General features: G+C 39.6%; 1 protein-coding gene across 1 annotated transcript in view; it reads right to left on the bottom strand.

Moving 5' to 3' along the window:
- adamts16 (ADAM metallopeptidase with thrombospondin type 1 motif, 16) overlaps positions 1-17941 on the bottom strand; it is a 172249-nt gene that overhangs the window by 55701 nt on the left and 98607 nt on the right. Inside the window, exon 3 of the mRNA XM_074683267.1 lies at positions 3069-3133. Within this exon, the coding sequence (XP_074539368.1) occupies positions 3069-3133 (65 nt within the window). The remainder of the gene's footprint in view (positions 1-3068; positions 3134-17941) is intronic.

The raw sequence follows: 17941 nt of genomic DNA, 5'->3' as shown, positions 1-17941 counted from the left end.
TTTGAAGGCTCGGCAGATCTTTACAGTGTCAGCTGCTGCTGGAGTTATATCGCCCCTTCTTCTCTTACATTCATGCACCCTTTACTTGCACATATGTGTGCACACCCTGCAATACAATACTCAGCCTGCACCTATGTGTCTGCTATGTATGACAAAAACACACTGCCTACATATTTCTGTAGGTTAAATCTTTATGTTTGGTCAGCAAACTTAAAAACACAAAGCTGATATGAAAAGTTTCCAAAGCTTTGAACTCTAATACAGTGTGACAGTGTTGTGTTATCCATCTATGAAACACTCTGACGGCAGTGTGTTTTACTGTGGAGGAGTCAGCAGGTACAGCAGGTTGAGAATAAAGAGAAGTCCCCACACTGTTTGAAGAAGCTGAGTTAAAGAAAACCCCCCGTGGTCTGAGCTGAGCAGGCTGCCGAGAGTGATTTGACCTCTGAACTTCTGAGCTCCTGTATGCCTTTCAGTCTGTTGGACTGCTTGTTTGTGTCTTTCTCACAGCTGCACTGTTTGCCTGTCTTCACCATCATGTGGGAATGTCCAAAGTCAAAGCAGGCACAAAATAGGAGATCTTCTCATCACAAGTATTTCTACACAAACTGACGTATGTGGTCTCAGAAACAGAGCATCATTTCACATCAAACAAGCTGCAAACATTCTGCTTTGCTGGTTTTCATTACAGGAACAGTTTGATCTGAATACTGCTCTAAAATAAGGAAGAAATGCAATAAAACAATTTTCTTTTCTCACAGACATCTGCAAAACTTTAAATCTCGACACAAGTTACTGGCTGCTGCTGTATGAAAACAATGGTTTAAAGGTAGAGTTCAACAATTTATGCAACAATTGGTTCTACTCACATATCCACATCGTAAACAGAATGGCACATTTAACAATAGTTGGATGATTTAGATTTGCATGAGGACCAGGGGGCTCATCTTAAGTGTGGCAATGCCTTAAGTAACTCTGCTACTTCACCTGACGCCTTTAAAAACTCTTATGGTCAATTAATTCCTGGTTCATTAGTCATACAGCACTCGTCTGAACTGTTATTTCTGGGTCTTTGCAAAGACAGACATAGATTTATGTTGTTTGGTTCTGCTTGTTTTCTGGTTTTATGTACTTTCATTAAGGGATGTTGGATACACCTTTTTCCAGATTGATACCAGTACAAGTACTCCCTCTTGAGTACAAAGTACTGACACCAACTAGTTTGCTACATTAATTTCTATTGACAGTGACAGATCATTTAGGACAAAGACAGGACAGTCACTCTGCCATTCAGTCCAAAAAAAACAAAGACCACTCCCTGAGTTAATAATTTAATAAATTAACAAAAGTGCAAAATAAAGGTGTCAGAGTTTTAGTTAAAAATAAACTGAAGTGCAAAATAAAACGTTTTAACTGTTTACTCTTCCTGGTTCTTTCATGTTGTCTGAACAGCACCTGACACATGTTTCCCGTGGTGTCGACCTGCAGCAATGTAGTGCCAACTACTGGTGAAGGGGACTTGTGCAACACAAGATTTTTTTGTCTTCAGTTTTGGCACATGGTATCAGTAGCCATAGCTTGAAATAAGGCTGGTATCAGCCAAATGCTCAATACCAGTACTCACCCTTAGTATGTGTACCACCAACCAACTAGGGGCTGGCTCATTTTTGTGTCCAAATACTAGATACTCATGGAGAACAGCTGAGTCACCACATCTCACTATCAAAAGTAATATTCTCTTTTTTCTTTGAAAAACAAAAACAAACTAACAAAAAAAGTCCTAATGGTGCTGTGCCAATCATAGCCTCTCCAAAGGTCTGGTTCACTTTTGTGGTGATGGGGAATGAAGAAATGCTTTGCTGTTTTACTTTTCACTGGAGTTTATGTACTTCTGACTCTCCATCGTTAGGTACTAGTATTTGTTGTCTTCTCTTTGAATATGTTTATGTTGATATGTTTTCCTTTGTTTGTTTGTTCAAGAAATGTTCTTAATCTCTTGAATCATTTTTGAAGTTACAACACATTGCTCCAAATAGAAATATATGATATTTGCCAGTGTTGAATGTCAGTCTTCTCTTTCTTAAACTCTAGCTGTATTTCCCATGATTTTTTTCCTGTTTCTCTCCATAATTTCCTTTAAGCTTGAAACTTCTTCATGTTCAAAGCTGTTTTACACTTTCATCAAAGCTCATGCGTGAGTATGCATCAGAGCGTGTGGTGAGCATATGCGAGTCTGAGTGGAGGTTCTCTTATGTGATTTATGTGCATCTGTGTCTCTGTGTGACAGTGTGAGTCTGAACATGGACATGCATGTATCTGTGTGTGTGTGTGTGTGTGTGCGTGTGTGTGTGTGTGTGTGTGTGTGTGCGTGTTTTGTTTTGGTCCTCCTGGTTGTGTGTGTGAGTGGTAAGCTGACAGCAGCTGTAAAATTCCTCTCTGAGCATCACAGAGGGGAGGCTGATGAGAGCTGACAGAGAGTGAGAGTAAGGGGAGGTGGGAGAGGAGGATGAAGGTGAGTGAGGAGTGGGGGGAGATGGTGGTTGGCAGCTAGTTTGATGATTGAAGGTTTGGTCTGGCTTTGCAGAAACGTGGGGCTGCTGTCGAATAATACCGATGTCTTCATGGTTATTGTCTTGACCTTACTGAGTGTTGGCCGTACACCTTGGCTGTATCAGCTCAGAGTGAAACCATAAATAAAGGCAGATTGTGACAAAGTCTGGCTAACATCTGATGCTGAACATATACCGGCAATCCATGTCTCCATATGACTTTGAGATTGTAACACTTTTCATGTGAAACCTTTGGAAAAGCAGAGGAATATGCAGTGAACAACCCTCCTGTTGCAAGATTTGAAAAACAGCTTCAATGATATAAATACATTCAAACCAACAGTCAACAATTTATAGCCAGCCAACAATTTGTTTGGCAGGAAACTGAAGACTATTTTTATTTTTTAAATACATGGGAAAAGTCATTTATCCCCCGTCATGTAAAGCCATTATGAATCCAGGATTGGTGGTAGCATTAATCTCAAAGTCAGTCTAAAAACTGAGAAATCTCCTTCTTACCTGCTGCCTCCCTGGGTTTTTTGGAAATATCAGTCCTTGACAGCAAGAGGGTACCCAAAAAACACCTGGAAGGAAAATAAAAGACATTGTCATTCAAAGAGGCTGAATCAGGGACCATATCAATTTGTGGCTGTCAGTTGTATTAATAATACACCTCCTTCTTTTAGCATCCCAAAGTCACAGCACACAGTCACACCTGAATGCTTCTTAACATTAAATAGGGGTATTGGGCTTTTTTATAATATGATAACTTAACATGATTTAAAGCTAGAAAATATCTTTTTTTTTCTGACACTACTTTTACAGGAAATCATTATCTCCCCGCACTCCCACTTATGACTGAAACACTTAGGCCCTGTTTACACGGAGACTCCCGCAAGGATTCTTCCTTTGCGTTTTCAAAAGCCACCCGTGTTTACATGAGGACGGCGTGAAAAAGATCCGCGTTCATACGACTCCAGGAGGACAAGTCACTTTTTCTGTTCTTTCTGCCGTTTTGTTGTGTGAGACGGTCGGCAATCCAACCATAACGCGCATTACCGCCAACTACTGGCTCAACTGGAAATGTGGCTGAGCGCGGAGCCTTCACATTAAACTGCGACGTCAGCGTTTCACCCTGAGACGCTCCGCTCTGTGTTTACACGAAGCTGGATGGAGGAGCGGATTCAGATCTTTCCACTCTGGGGAGCGTTTTCAAAAGTTTGCGTTTTCACTGAAAACGCAACGTGGTCTCGTCTAAACGGAAGGCCAAAACGCAACGAAATGTTTGCGGAATCGACCGTTTTCGGCGTCGTGTAAATGGGGCCTTAGTTTTAGCTACTGTCTCTAAAAGTTGTCCACTCCACAAACCTCTTTCTCTCCTGTTGATCAGCCTTCTGGAGGCCTGTTGGGGGCAGAGCTATGGGCAGTGCAATGGGCAGACCTTGGTGTTTGAGGCCCACCCTCAAATGTGTCATTAACCAGTTCAGAGATAGAGACCTCAATGTGTCAGCAAGTCTTGTGGAGGTCTCTCACTATTCAGTTTCAGGAGTTCTACAACATATGAACATGTAGTGGTTTCAAGAAATTGCAGACATTAGTATGGACATATGGATAAACCAATAAAATAAAGCATTATACATCTGCAGATTGCAGAATTCTTCCTTGACCAAAATGTCATCATTTATCAATATGTAAGATTTAATGTTTGTAACCACAAACTGCATATCCTCTGAATCAGACAAAAATGAACATATCATTGTGTGGACATGGTGCACTCTTGTTTTACCACCTCTTGACAAACAAAGGAATTTTCAGCTTTAAGCCTTCTTAAGCTGATTCTGGATGAGTATGAAAATGAATGGATAGCTGTTTATTTTATCATACATCATTGTATGCTTAGGCTCAAAACTAAATCATGAAACCATGCTAAATTTGACTTTAATTCGACAAATTATTATCCAATGCAACAACCACAGGCAAAGATACACTACATGTTTTACCACCAACAAGTTTACAATCCAAATTTAGCAGTGCAACCTGCAGCACATGGTTCATCTTCAGTGTGACTGAAGCAGAGCAGGAGAAGAAGAAACTATTCGAGCCTTAACACCAAGTCAGATGTGTGAAGGAACAAAGGACAAGGATACTCTTTTCAGGATTAGAACCAGATCTATTGAACATGTGTTAACACTTACAAGGTACTATTTTACATTTAAAGACTACACAACAAAAATAAAAAAGACAGACAAAATATATATCAAACGCATAACTATTCTGCCTGCATCACTTTGTTTCTCTGACACTGATTTTGCAGTTTCATTTGAGTAATAGCATGTACAAATATCTTTCTGTGGTACCATCTCATACTTTTAGCTGTGCAGCACCTATGGGAGGGGAGAAGTTGATTTTCTCTGGTTGAGATTTACTGTATCATGATTGTGATATCTGAAAGCAAAATTTGTGAATCTTCTTTCAAAAAAATAAGCGAATACCTTTACTTTTCAGTAACAAAACTAGCATATCTTAATGTTCACGGGAGGAAAAATGTCCTTCACATTGTTGACCTACAATATGTCTTAAAGAAGTTAATCCTCCTGAAACAATGAAGCCTTACTAAGGATTTGTTCAAATTAGGTCAGATCTATTTGTGGGTTACAATAACATCAGCTTGAGTCAAATCAAGGAGGCCTGTTTTTCATATTTTTGGCACCAAACAGCAGATACTTGCCTCTGCAGGTTCACCAGCGCTCCAGCAGAAAATAGCCCACAGACGATGTGACTGTACTGCTTTCAGTGAACTAGATAATATCACGGACACGGCTGAGCGGTGCGAGCATTAGTCTTCATTAGAGCATCTGATTAGTGGAGTTATTGTGCTGATGTCAATGCTTCGCATCATCTGGCCCGAGAAGTGTTGTGCCATTTGGGAGGTCTTGTTCGTAGCCTGTTTGATCATGTGAGAAGTGATGGTTCACATCGGGACACAATGCTGCATGGGGCTGACATATTGCTGATTAATCTGATTTATAATGGTAATCAGAATGTTGATCTATTGCTGTCCAAGTTATTAATTCAATTAAGTGCGTATTATTTTCGGCAACAAGTGTCCTGTGAAAACACTGGAAATGTTTGAGTTCATGAATTTCTTTGATTGCAGCACAAGAAGAGGTCATGTAAGAATCCTCTTTGTGGCTTAGAAAGTTTTTTTCCCTTTAATTTCAAGTTGAAGAGATTAACCATGAAAACACATGACTGTGACTTGGATACATAGATTCCTCCTATATAAAAGTCAAAGAAGCTATATTAGCCTCTGTCTCCTCCTTCTCTCTGGGTTTAAAAGCCCTGGATGAAAATGAAGGGCAGAGGAATTGCGCTAATTATTGGTAGTCAGCTGTATGTGGTCGCTGGGGCAGAAAGAGCATCTCTGGAGGGGTGAGACCTAAAAACAAAGTGGCTAGTCTTATGACACTCTGCAGGGGTGAGAGCCTGCTAAAGTTCACAACCCCTCTATTGTGTAAGCAGCACAGTTATAATAACTGCCTTCATCTTGGCCAGCAGAGAGACTGTACTTCTTATTCTGTAAGAGATGGAAGAAGAAGTCAAGCCTGCTGGAAGAAAAGTAAAACAATACAGATAGAATAAAATACAATGAAACCTCTCCATCTTTCCACAAGGAGAAAGTGTTTAAAGTCTACAGTGAAGGTTTTCAACTCCAGTAGTGTGAAACTTGCTCAAAAGAGGCATAAATGTGATGCCAGTTTCAACAATCCTCTTGTACAGTAACTCTATTTTACCCTGCCAGACCAATAGGAAAGGTTTTCTGTCCAGGCACTCAAACATTTGCATGTCTGCAAACTGGTGATGGTGGGGTTTTAACCGGTGGGACACCAATGTCTGGCCAAGAGTCTCTGACCCACACAACCTGCCAGTGTCCACTCTGTGGAGTGGGGCTGGACCTGCTGGCAGGAAGAGGAGGGGAAGCACAACAGTCTTCATTTACCTGCAGGTTGTGTGTGGATGCTCAAAGATCTTGCTGAGTCAAACTCAATTTACAAAAGCTGTCAGTGTAGTCTCTTAATCTTAAATAATGCAATTAAGTGGTTAAAAAAATTCTGTGAAATGCACGTTTTAAATTGAGCTTGATTGCATTGAATTTTATCCCCAAATAGTTCAACAAAATCACGTGCTATGCTGTCCCTGTATTGAAGCAATCTGTGGCTGGGATCGAAAACAACAACACCAATACTCCATTTTCAACCTCAAAACCTCCCAGATGACTGAGCTGGTGAGTCATTATCTGAACATCACAGGAGTACTTCAAGTTTAAGAAACCACCTATGAGCTAAGCAGTGTTGTGGTTGAGTAGGCATCACTCAAGTCAAAAGTCCTACATATCTGGATTCTAGGGGAACTCAAATCTGGGCTCGAGTAATACAACACTAAAGCTAATATGGGTGCAGCTCTAGTTATGTAGGCATTGCCCATATTTAATGTCAGAGAAACTGTTATCAAAAAGGCTGAAGTATGCTCAGGCTCAGGCCGTCTGAGGCCGTCGTATTTTGGTGTTGGGAAAGTTTGATGTTGAGTGAGACGGCCTGGGTTCAGAGAGTTCCCCATTAACTTAATTTAACTGCTGGAGATTCCAGGTACAAACATTAGCCAGCAGAAGATGAAATGGGCCACGGACAAAGATTTAACAAGTTTAAGTGAATTAATTAATGAATCAAAGCATAAAAATTGTTTCCTTGGACTGGGGATTACAAATGGATTAATTTAAGTGTTATTTAGTGCCACTTGCAAACACCACTGTGGAATCCAAGTCACATTTCTGACACTAACTCCACTGTTCCTGTAGACTGCAGAAATAGCTCAGTTTGTCTTAAAGGTCCCATATTATGCTCCTTTTCTGCAGTTTAATATGGATCATTGATGTCTTCATGAAATGGTAGTAACATGTTTTGGTCCAAAGAGCCGATAAATCAAGTGCAGCATCATTGTTTCCAGGCTCTCATAGCCCCTCTGTTCAGAACGGTCTGATTTAGTGGGCGTGACCTTCATATGTAAATGAGCCACCGCTGATACCGCCCTGCTCCTCTGCGTCACTGAGAGCAGCGCCATGCAACTATGACTATAGCTCCGAGTGCACAATGTTAAGAAAACAGCAAAGCTCATTTACCGTAACATTACAGGCTAAAACAACAGGCTAACCGCAGTTAAAGTTAGCATCCTGAAGCTAACAAAGAGACTGGAGACACTGAGGAAAAGATCTCTTACATCTGCTCAACAGCACACAACATTTAAAATACTCACATTTCCTGGGTCCCTGGTTTGTTGGTGGATGGTTGGTAATGCACCTGGATTCAGGACCAGTGTATTTGCTAGCCCTCTGTTGTACTGTCCAAAGTTTGAAAAGCAGTCAGCAGTGAAGTGACTAGCACACAAGTACACAGTTTTACTGAGTGTAGCCAGCACATTTCCTTAATAAATGAACTCTAGCCACTTAGTCTTATCTTCTTCCAAGATGGGAACCTTGTACATGGAACTATGTGGCTGTTTACAGCCAAAACCAAAGCAGTGATGGCTCTTTAACTTTGGCATTTTCCTCCCTGCTGCTGGAGAGATTTCTCTCCACCAGCGGGGAGTGGGATGGGCAGGGAGGGGCTGTGGGGGTTCGGTGGACCAAAAAAGGGATTTGCTGACGTCGGCAAATCCCCAAAATCCAAACAGCTTGTTTTAGGTCAGGATTTTACATTCACAAGCACTACTAAGTACAGGTTTTGTCATATATCACATTTTGTGGGCTGGAAGGAAAGCCAAATACCCACAAATCTCACTAAAAGACTTTAAAAATGATTTTTGCACAATATGGGACCTTTAATTACTGTTTTTTTTTATTTTGCTGTAATACTTGTAACAAATTAGTCAAACTACATCAGCAACATCCAGACCCACACAGAGAAATATTATGCTGAGGTGGACCAAAAAGATACTCAGCAGAATGCTGACAAACTGAAATTACCCCCAGTCACCAAACCAACAACCTGCTTGACCTCCCAAGAATAATCAAAGTATGTAAATCTCACAGACCACCCAGGAATACTCAGGGACTCTCTCTGTCTCTCTTTTACACACACACAAGGGCAAGCTGCTTTAGCATAGTGCTGGAGCAGATCACTGAATGTGAAGTTGTATTTTTCCACTTAGCTCAGAGGTTAAGTATCAGCACACTGTGGGTACACACAGAAGATATGATGGTGGCATCGTGAGCCAAACAACTGCTTGGACACCAAGTCTGTATTCTGAACCATTTAACCATCTCTCTGTCACTCCTGTCAACTAAAAACCCTTGTTCAGCTGTAAAATCTGTCGCAAGATTGTCCTTTTGATTCTTCACTTTTTTGTAGTGCAGACACATTTTAAAAGCATACACAAGTAATCAATCTAGGACAAGGTAATGTTCTGCTGGGCTCCTGACCCTTGGAATCAAAAAAGAAAGAAAAAAAGAAAAAAGTGTGGGTAACAAAGAAAAACCTATTATAGGTTAAACATTTAGTATAATTCACATATTTATCCTCAGACCCCACACAGTCATCTGTGAGAGTTTAAATATTTAAGATAAGTAATGAGTATTCGTGTAATTTGAAACAGGCTGGGCCTCTGAAATACAAACTTTATCAAAGCTGCTTATACATTTGTACAAGCTACATTTAGATATAGAAGCAAATTCAGTGAGACTCTTTTTAGACTTCCATTGTGAGCATGAAGTGGCCACACACACACTGTCAGTTGAAGCTTTTGCAAGCTTCAACTTGGATCCTGGCACTGTCAGGAAGGAAGTAAAGAGCTGCACATTGATCAAGGCAAGTAACCCCCACCTGCTGAGGTGAGCAGCTCCCAGGTGTGAATGTGGGTCAAAACAGTACGCCTTGGTTTTAAGGGTTAAAAAAGGAGTAATGTGTGCGCGCATGCTTAAAAACAAGCAGAAGAGGCCTTTGACTGGACACACCCTCTTAGTTGTTCACTCAGCATCTAACGGCATCCTCACACACACACACACACCCACACACAATCAATGATCACAGGTCACCACCTCCGTCAGCACAAGTCCCCGTCAGTGACAGAAAAGGTGACCATCAGTGTCAGGAGCAAAGCCGTATTTTGGTTGCGAGGTTCAAAGGTCCTGAGATGCCGGTCCACAGAAGCTGTCATGGCCGCCTGAGTGGCTGTGTCATTGAACCTGAAAATATTTGTTTGGAGGCAGTGAATGTTGAGAGAAAGCCAAAGGGAGAACTTCAGCTGGTGAGCTAAAGCAACTAAAAGTGGTTCTTTTTATGACTGAAATGAAGAGAGGATAACACATTTGTTTCTTTGATTCCACATAGCTGAACCTAAAACTTTTTTTCTTTTTCACCATTAGTTGACTTTCTTTTCCATGTATAAGTGAATAATCACCAAACCTCCTAAAATGTTCAATCTTCTCTGCTGTTTCAATAAAGCATGTCACCTTAGAAAGTCCCTCTTCTGGAATATACCATTTCAATTTTCAGATTGTTAAGAAAAGTAATGAACAATAAAACCATCACCCATAAACTGTCGATATTTTTTATGACTTCTGTCATTACAATGACTTTTAAGAAAGGGCCTCTTTTGGAATGTGGTGCGCCCTCTGACCCTGTAGTGCAGGGAGTTTACGTATCCATGTCTCTACTAGTAAAAACGACATTCCTGCCTTCAATCTGGGTCAAAGATAAAACATGACAGAGATTAGATGCTGACAGGCACTGTAGATCTGAATTTCTGGTTGTTGTTTTTTTCAGGGCTGAGGCAAAAGAAGTGAGAGAAAAAACATAAACATAAAATATTACCACATCACAAATGTGTAGAGGGAATCATTATATCAACATCTGATCTATAATTCCTTTAAAACAGACCTCACAAATACTGGAGCCTTTCATGACATTTTTGACCCATTGCAGCAAATCACTCTGTCCAATTACATTGCCTGAGCCTAATTTCTGCAGGGAACTTTGAAACAAAATGAGAGTGCCTTTATTAGTCTCAGCTTTGTGCTGCTTTGATTTAGGACAGTCTGCAAGAGCTGAAAGCTGAAGAGCAGGAAACATCTACCACATGGCAATCTGCAAAACACTGAAATCTAAGCAAGTTCATTTTTTTTTTTTTTTTTTAGGAAAAATGTCTTAATATGAGTCACAGCTAATCAAGTCCAGTGTGCGAAGCTGTAAAAAGATACTCTCTATGGCATTAAATGAAGTTTCATTACATTATCATTCATATGTGTCATTATTTTACTGTAGGCCTTTATAACAAACTCCTGTTCTGCCTGAGCAACATATGAAAAATACATTTTGGCTTTTTTGTGCACCTGAAATGATCAATTCTCTTTTACTTTTATACATTTTTATAGTTTCACATTTGTAAAAAAAAAACCAACAAAATCTTGAGGTACAAGAGACCCAGTTTGCTAAAGAGAAAATGTCACTTATGTGGAAACAAATATACAGATCTTACACCTTACACAGTATTGTTGCAAAGTGACCAGGTTATTTAGTTTTTAGAAATTAATTTGAGCACATGCTAAAATAAAAAAAAAAGCATTTCAAACATATTCAAGCTCTGTTCAGGTTGATGATACTATGCAGATTTCACTTGCAGAAAAATGTATTTATATGAAGTACTGTCTTCTGTATCACAACAATCAGAAAAACTAAAAAAAGGAAAATGATATAAGAAAATCCTTTGAGGGGATTTATTGTTAAACTATAAAATTTAAGAGGTCAAAAGCTTTTTCTGCCTTCTCACAGCATCCATCTCAACAGCTGTACCTCTTTTGACTCACGCATTTTTCTCAAGAAATTATCTACTCTTGACACTTATACTGTGAAATACTCACCTTTAACCTCTCAAATCGCTGTGTGGTAAGGTGTAGAAGGGAAGCTGATCTAGAGGATAATGAATGAATAATTTGAGAACCTTCAAAAAATGGTGTCCCACTCTCTAATTGTGATGCACTTCCTGCAGAAACATGAAATGGAAGGTGTGGCATAGCTATAAACCAATAGGATTGCAAGATTGTAGTTTGAGAAGTTTGTGTGTACTTCATTGGCTAGATTTCTTAGCCCCGCCTACTTGAGCAGTCTTTTCCAGGAAGTAATTGTTGGTGGGTGATTGAAGTCCTGCAAACAATTTTTGTGCTCAAACATATTGAATAAATCACAGATGCCTTTTGTCCAACTGAGAAAAGAACACTGTGATACAGAATAAGCAAGCTAGCAGTTTCTTCCTGTACTGAACACCAAAAGGTAATTAAAAAGTTTGGTAAACATAGAGATCAAATAGTTGTTAGTCAGACTGCAGGAAGGTACAAACCGCATGCTTTCAACCAGCAGCAGTGTGTGATTATAACTGGACTTTAAAAGCTGAGACAATTTCCAGACTGATAAGAAGACACAGTTTGAAATGGTCGTCAAATTTTGGATTAAAAAGAGCCAGAAAAGGAGGGACATGTACAACGCAGACAGTGGAAGGCATGTAAGCAGAACCTTTGTCAAGTAAGCACAAATTACTATTTTAAACACTTTTTCTGAAACTGTATCTGTATTTTAAAGGTAAGGTGTGAGTGCATGTGTATGTTGGGCTGAGAACTGGTGCTTGGTGTGATACTGTTTGATTAATCCACAGCTTGCATTCACAGCTAACAAACTGAGGCCTTTTTTGTGTTAGTGTTAGCTCATTTATTCATTCACTCATTCACTAAATGTTTTCTCTTTTTTTCTAGGCAGACCAGCACCAGATAAGTGGTTGATTTTTACTCTACTTATCTGTCTATCTATCTGCCAGACCGCTTTGAACCAGTCTTGGTGCAAAATGGTGCTGTTTTCAAGCATGACCTTTCCCATTTGAGGCCTCTTCATAGAAAACCCATTCATCCATTTCAGCGTTAAGTTATTATCAATATTGCCTTAAAAATACTAAATGTAACATCTCTCTGTCTTGTATTTCATAACTTATCTCTCAATCTAAAAGTTTGGACCATACTGTAGCCAATTTGTGTCATTAATGAGACAGCTGAGAATGGGAAGTGTCATTTATGTTCTCATGCTCTGATGTGGAGTCTGTTGAGCTGTTTGTGCCTTTGGTTTTCCTGTGTGTTGAAATGGCATCCTCTCCTGTTTGCCTTTTTTCCTTTTGGCTGCTACCACTCTTGCTTGGAAGTTGTAGAACATAGGTTTTAGCTTGAGTGACTCTGTAAATAATGGGTTGTGATAAGCTGCTCTGTCACTTGCTCTGTCTCACAACTCTTGACAGCCCCACTGAATACACAGACTTACATGTAAATTAAATGACCAACCAACATGCACACACATCTATTTCTCCCTCTCTGTCTTTCTCTGTGCCAGTATTGGTTATGAATTTGTTTTTTTGGACCTGATTGACCTGTCTTGTTATCGATCTGCCAAGCTGCAATAGATGCTATGCTATAAGAATACATCTGCCCATGTCTTGTGATCTGCTTGTTTTACTGATACTGTGTCTAATGGTAAGCCATCAAGCCCATCTCTTATTTGATGAAAGTTGTTCAATGGAAGCTGCGCTGTAAGCGATGGTTTGCCAGTAATGGGGTCTGTTGATGTGTTTGTCTTTAAAGTCTGTTTTCTAACTGCTCTGATGGCTGGCTTGATGGTTAGTTTTGTCTGTCTGTGTGATTATGTGCTTGTCAGTTACCTTTTGTAAAAATTATGTGAAGCTAGCTGAATTTAGCGCTGTTGCTAGCTGTTGCTTGCTGTTGCTTGCTGTTGCTTGCTGTTGCTAGCTGTTGCTTGCTGTTGCTAGCTGTTGCTTGCTGTTGCTAGCTATTGCTTGCTGTTGCTAGCTGTTGCTCGCTGTTGCTGAAGTCATTTTTTTTTTTATTATCCATATCCATTTTTTTATGCTTTGTGCTTCTGATTATTTGCATCTATCAGAAAGTGTTATTCTCTGGAATGAAACTTCTTAATTGAAAGACAGCAGTTCTTTCCCTTCATGTCTGTGCAACTCGGCCGCCGTGCCATTCTTTGTCTGCTATGCTACCCTTTCCCTGCTCCAACACTTCTGTCAATGAAAAGTGACGTTCTGAATGATTATTTGCCATAATGGGTTTGTTGATCTTTTGTTTCTTTGCGTCAAAGCATTTGTATGTTGGTTTGTCTGCTGGTTGGATCCACAGCCTTGTAACTATCAAGGTGCAATCCCCATCCTTTCATTCAGCTTTATCAGATTCATGAGTGCTTGTAAATACTTCTCCTTCATGTCTCTGCAACTCGGCCGCCGTGCCAATCTTTGTCTGCTATGCTACCCATATGCCTGCTCCAACACTTCTGTCAATGAGGCGTGATGTTCTGAATAATTATTTGTCATAATGGGTTTGTTGATCTTTCTTTTGCTTTGTGTCAAAGCGTTTGTGAGTTTGTTTGTCTGTTGGTTGGTTCCACAGCCTTGCAACTATCAAGGTGCAATGCCCATCATTACATCAAGCTTCATCCCATTGCCTTTAATTGCAGTCTTAATTAATTGAATAATGATAAAAATATGTCGTGAAGAAGCAAGTCTTTGTTTCACACACAAGGAGTTTTCATTAGGTGCTTGTAAATACTTTTTCTCCTTCATGTCTGTGCAACTTGGCCGCCGTGCCATTCGTTGTCTGCTATGCTACTCTTATGCCTGCTCCTGCTTCTGTCACTAAGGCGTGGTGTTCCTAATAATTATTTGCCATAATGGGTTTGTCGATCTATTTTTCCTTTTTTCAAAGCATTTGTAAGTTGGTTAGTCTGTTGGTTGATTCCCCAGCCTTGCAACTGTCACGGTGCAAGTCCCATCATTACGTCCAGCTTTATCCCATTGCCTTTGCTTCCAGTCTTAATTAATTGAAATAACGATAGTAATATGTTGTAAAGAAAGCAAAACTTTTTTTTCTTACATACAATGAGTATTCATTGAGTGCTTGTAAATACCCTTTCTTCTTCATGTCTGTACAATCCCCATCATTACATCCATCTTTATCCCTTTGCCTTTACTACCACTCTTAATTAATTGAGATATTGATAATAATGTAATGTGAGGCAAGTAAAAAATTGTTTTACATGCAATAAGTATTCATTGGGTGCTTGTAAATACTTTAAGATGGTAAAAGATACCATGAGCACAGTTAATAATAAATGGATTTGATAGTTACTAAATCTGAAGAAATCTCAGCAGGGCACTGGTTCACTTGTTGAAGGGGATGTCAGGCTAACATGCTTTGTACAGCATTGGCTGACTAAACGTTAGTCTCATCCAATAATCTATTTATTTCCAACAAAACACCACAATGGAGACATCAACAAAGGAGTCAAACTAGACAATATTAACACAAGCAATCAGTCAAACACAGCAGGATCTCTAAGTCTGGCCACATGTGAAAGGCACACAGTATTTCATGTGGGCAGTCCCCATCCTTTCTCTATGAAGCTGAGACCACTTAAAGGCCATTATCTGGAAATGTCAGTCTTCTGGCATGAATAGCCTGTCTCTGTGGATTTAGGAATGGGAGAGGGGAGAAAAATTAGACCTTTAACATGGCTGGGAAAAAAAGGAGGAGCCAGGGAGGGAAGAAAGACAGAGAATACATCTGTCCTGTGTTCTGTGACAAACCACAGTGTTGCTGAAATGTTCCAGCAAAAAGTGGAATGATCTGCTCCTTGCCATCACCACCCATCCTTAAACATGCACATATTTTTTCAATGCGTTAATTATATAGCAGTTTTATGTTGGATGCGAGCACATCTGCTTCTAAAACAGCTGTTGCCCTAGTTGTTTTATTTCTATTGGATTGCAACCGTCATCACAAATATGACAGTTGCGCTCGATCTCCATCTTTGGATGATAAAGATCAGTTCTCACTATCATGAGCAAGAATGGGCCAACTGTTCTCTTGCCTCCATGAGTGCTTGATCTTAGAAGTTGCATTTCAACAGAGCGTGCCCCTCAGTAAATGCATTTCATTTTTGCTGGATACTTGTTATTCATGTCGTCACTTTGCTTTAGTTGAAGTCCCAAAATTGTAACAGCTAACTGTGCTTCCACTAGAAGTTGCAAATTTGCAATTTCTATCGTGGTGGTTGTGCAGTTTTAAGCTCTCTCGGTCATGTTGTCAGGAAAAAGGTATTCACGATAAAAACGCTTTCCCTTAGAATTGGGGGATACAAGATTTGTTCATAACCTCACAAAAATTAAGTGCTCTCTCTCTGTATGTCTGTATGTGGTCTCCAGTTACAACAGAGACAAGTGAGTGCTCCCGTTAAATGGTGCCAGCATGTGCAAATGTAAATTGTGTGCTCAAGTTAAGTTATGAATGAGTGTGCTTCACTGTTTCAGGGAGGCTCTTTTACTCCCATGGCTCTCATTTATCCACTGGCAACTGGTTTGCACTAATCCCTTTCATTGGAAACAGCCTCTCATGGCAGCAGCTGCCCTGACTTTTCTGCAGCAGGGGCCTGATGTAGGCCAAGGCAAGTCTAGTCTAAAGCCAGATCTAAGTTTGTCAAGTACTAAGTCATGAAGGATATGGAACTTGGAGTACATCCTTGATCTACAAAAAAGTTAAAGTATCTTTCTATGCAAGTTCAAGGTTAAAAATAAATGATAATTCTCTGATAAGGACAAATCCTGTCTACAAAGGACAGTGAATTACACACCATTTGTGCAGTTGTCTACATGTGAGTAATTCTTTATTTGAAAGAAGAACAAGGCCAAGCAACACAGAATAAGAAACCTTCGAACAACAGGTGCTTAAACAAATCCCTCCTTGTTCCTGTCAATCTACAGATTTGATTTATCAGGCATGGAGATTTTCCTTTTAGAAGTGTCAGGTGTCAATATCACCCTGAAACAAAGAAAATGAAAATTTCAGATGTTTTCAGAAGAGATAGGTGGCTTTGGAGCAGTAGGTGATCTGGACATGAGCCAGAGAAATTCTTCAGCACATATTATTTTAACCAAGCTGTCAGAGGGATAACACTACCACATGCATATTTTATTTCTTTAAGGGCACGAAAAGACATTTTAAATCCATGTTTTTCCACCCTGCTTATTTTGTCATTCTTGTACTCCTTATCTTAACTTACATTGCCTGTGATTTTCTCATGATACTTCAAAGTTTTTTGAACATGCAAGTTTACCCCAAAACAGGCTCACTCTTGTAGCTAACCAGTGCTAATACTTGGTATCTCAATGTTGAGTCATGCAATAGCTGTTGCCACTGTTTAATTTAAGACTTTTAATAACAGTTACTTTCCAATTCCTGCTACAACTTGGCAATTTTTCTATTTCTTTTTTCTTTTCTTTTTTTTATTGCTGGAGCTCTGACAGATCTCTGACACGTTGCTTGTTAAGCTACCCTTTTCAATTGAGCTTTTTGTAAACCTTTACTTTAATACAAGATTTTCAACAGAAACTGTGTATATCATCCAAACATCTATACTTTGCTTTAGTATTTTGGGGGGTAAACTGCTTTACTCCCCTTCATTTGAAAGACAAATTACCGTACTTTTGACTTCAGTATATTTTTTTTATAATCATAGCTCACTAGTTTTGTAGTTCTGTGTGTGGTTTGTCATAGTGGTGTGCCCATACCTGCACAATGTGCATCCCTGCGTTTTAATATAGAACAAACACAGAGCAAATGTTAAGACACATCAGGCAGTGAATTTAGTGGTGGTAGTTATGGCTACTGTAGGGTAGGATGATGACTTTCCACCTGAATACCCCTGGCCATTTATTCAGCTCATATTAGAAGTTTTTAAAATGAAGATGAAATTATTTATATTTGAATACCAAATATATTTACCATCCAAAAACTTTATCACAGCTATTTTCATGAGACCCGTCAGTGAGGAGGCCAAAGGCCCACCTCAACTCCTCCTCTGGGTGTCTTGTTGATCAAAAGTTCGATTGAGTCAGCATTTCCAAGTTAGCGACTGTTGTCAACAGTCTTTAAAACTTAGGCTCAGAAAACACTGGGTGATATCACTAAGACGTGTCCATGTTTTACTCAGCCTGTGCTCCTACCTGTATCACTTAACATATGACAGAGTGAATGAATTCAGGTAAGACAATTCAGGACTCATCAAATTATGATGCAATAAGAAGAAATAAAGAAGCAGCTTTCCTCTCAATTCAGCAGTAATAAATCTCTGATTAGACTCTTGTATCCTGTTTAGTACTGTAAGAAACAAGAAAGAAGATAGAAGTAGACCAAAGCATATTTCTGTAACTGTAATGTTCTCATAATTACTACTACGCATGGGTGGCACGACAGTTTCCTAAAAAAATGTTTTATTGAAATAAAGTAAAGCTAT

Source organism: Halichoeres trimaculatus, unplaced genomic scaffold (assembly GCF_033239565.1).
Source record: "Halichoeres trimaculatus isolate MK-OKI-2021-1 unplaced genomic scaffold, fHalTri1.1 fHalTri1_scaffold_12, whole genome shotgun sequence".
NCBI classification, from domain to species: Eukaryota; Metazoa; Chordata; class Actinopteri; order Labriformes; family Labridae; genus Halichoeres; species Halichoeres trimaculatus.
This window is presented reverse-complemented; position numbering and strand designations above follow the sequence as displayed.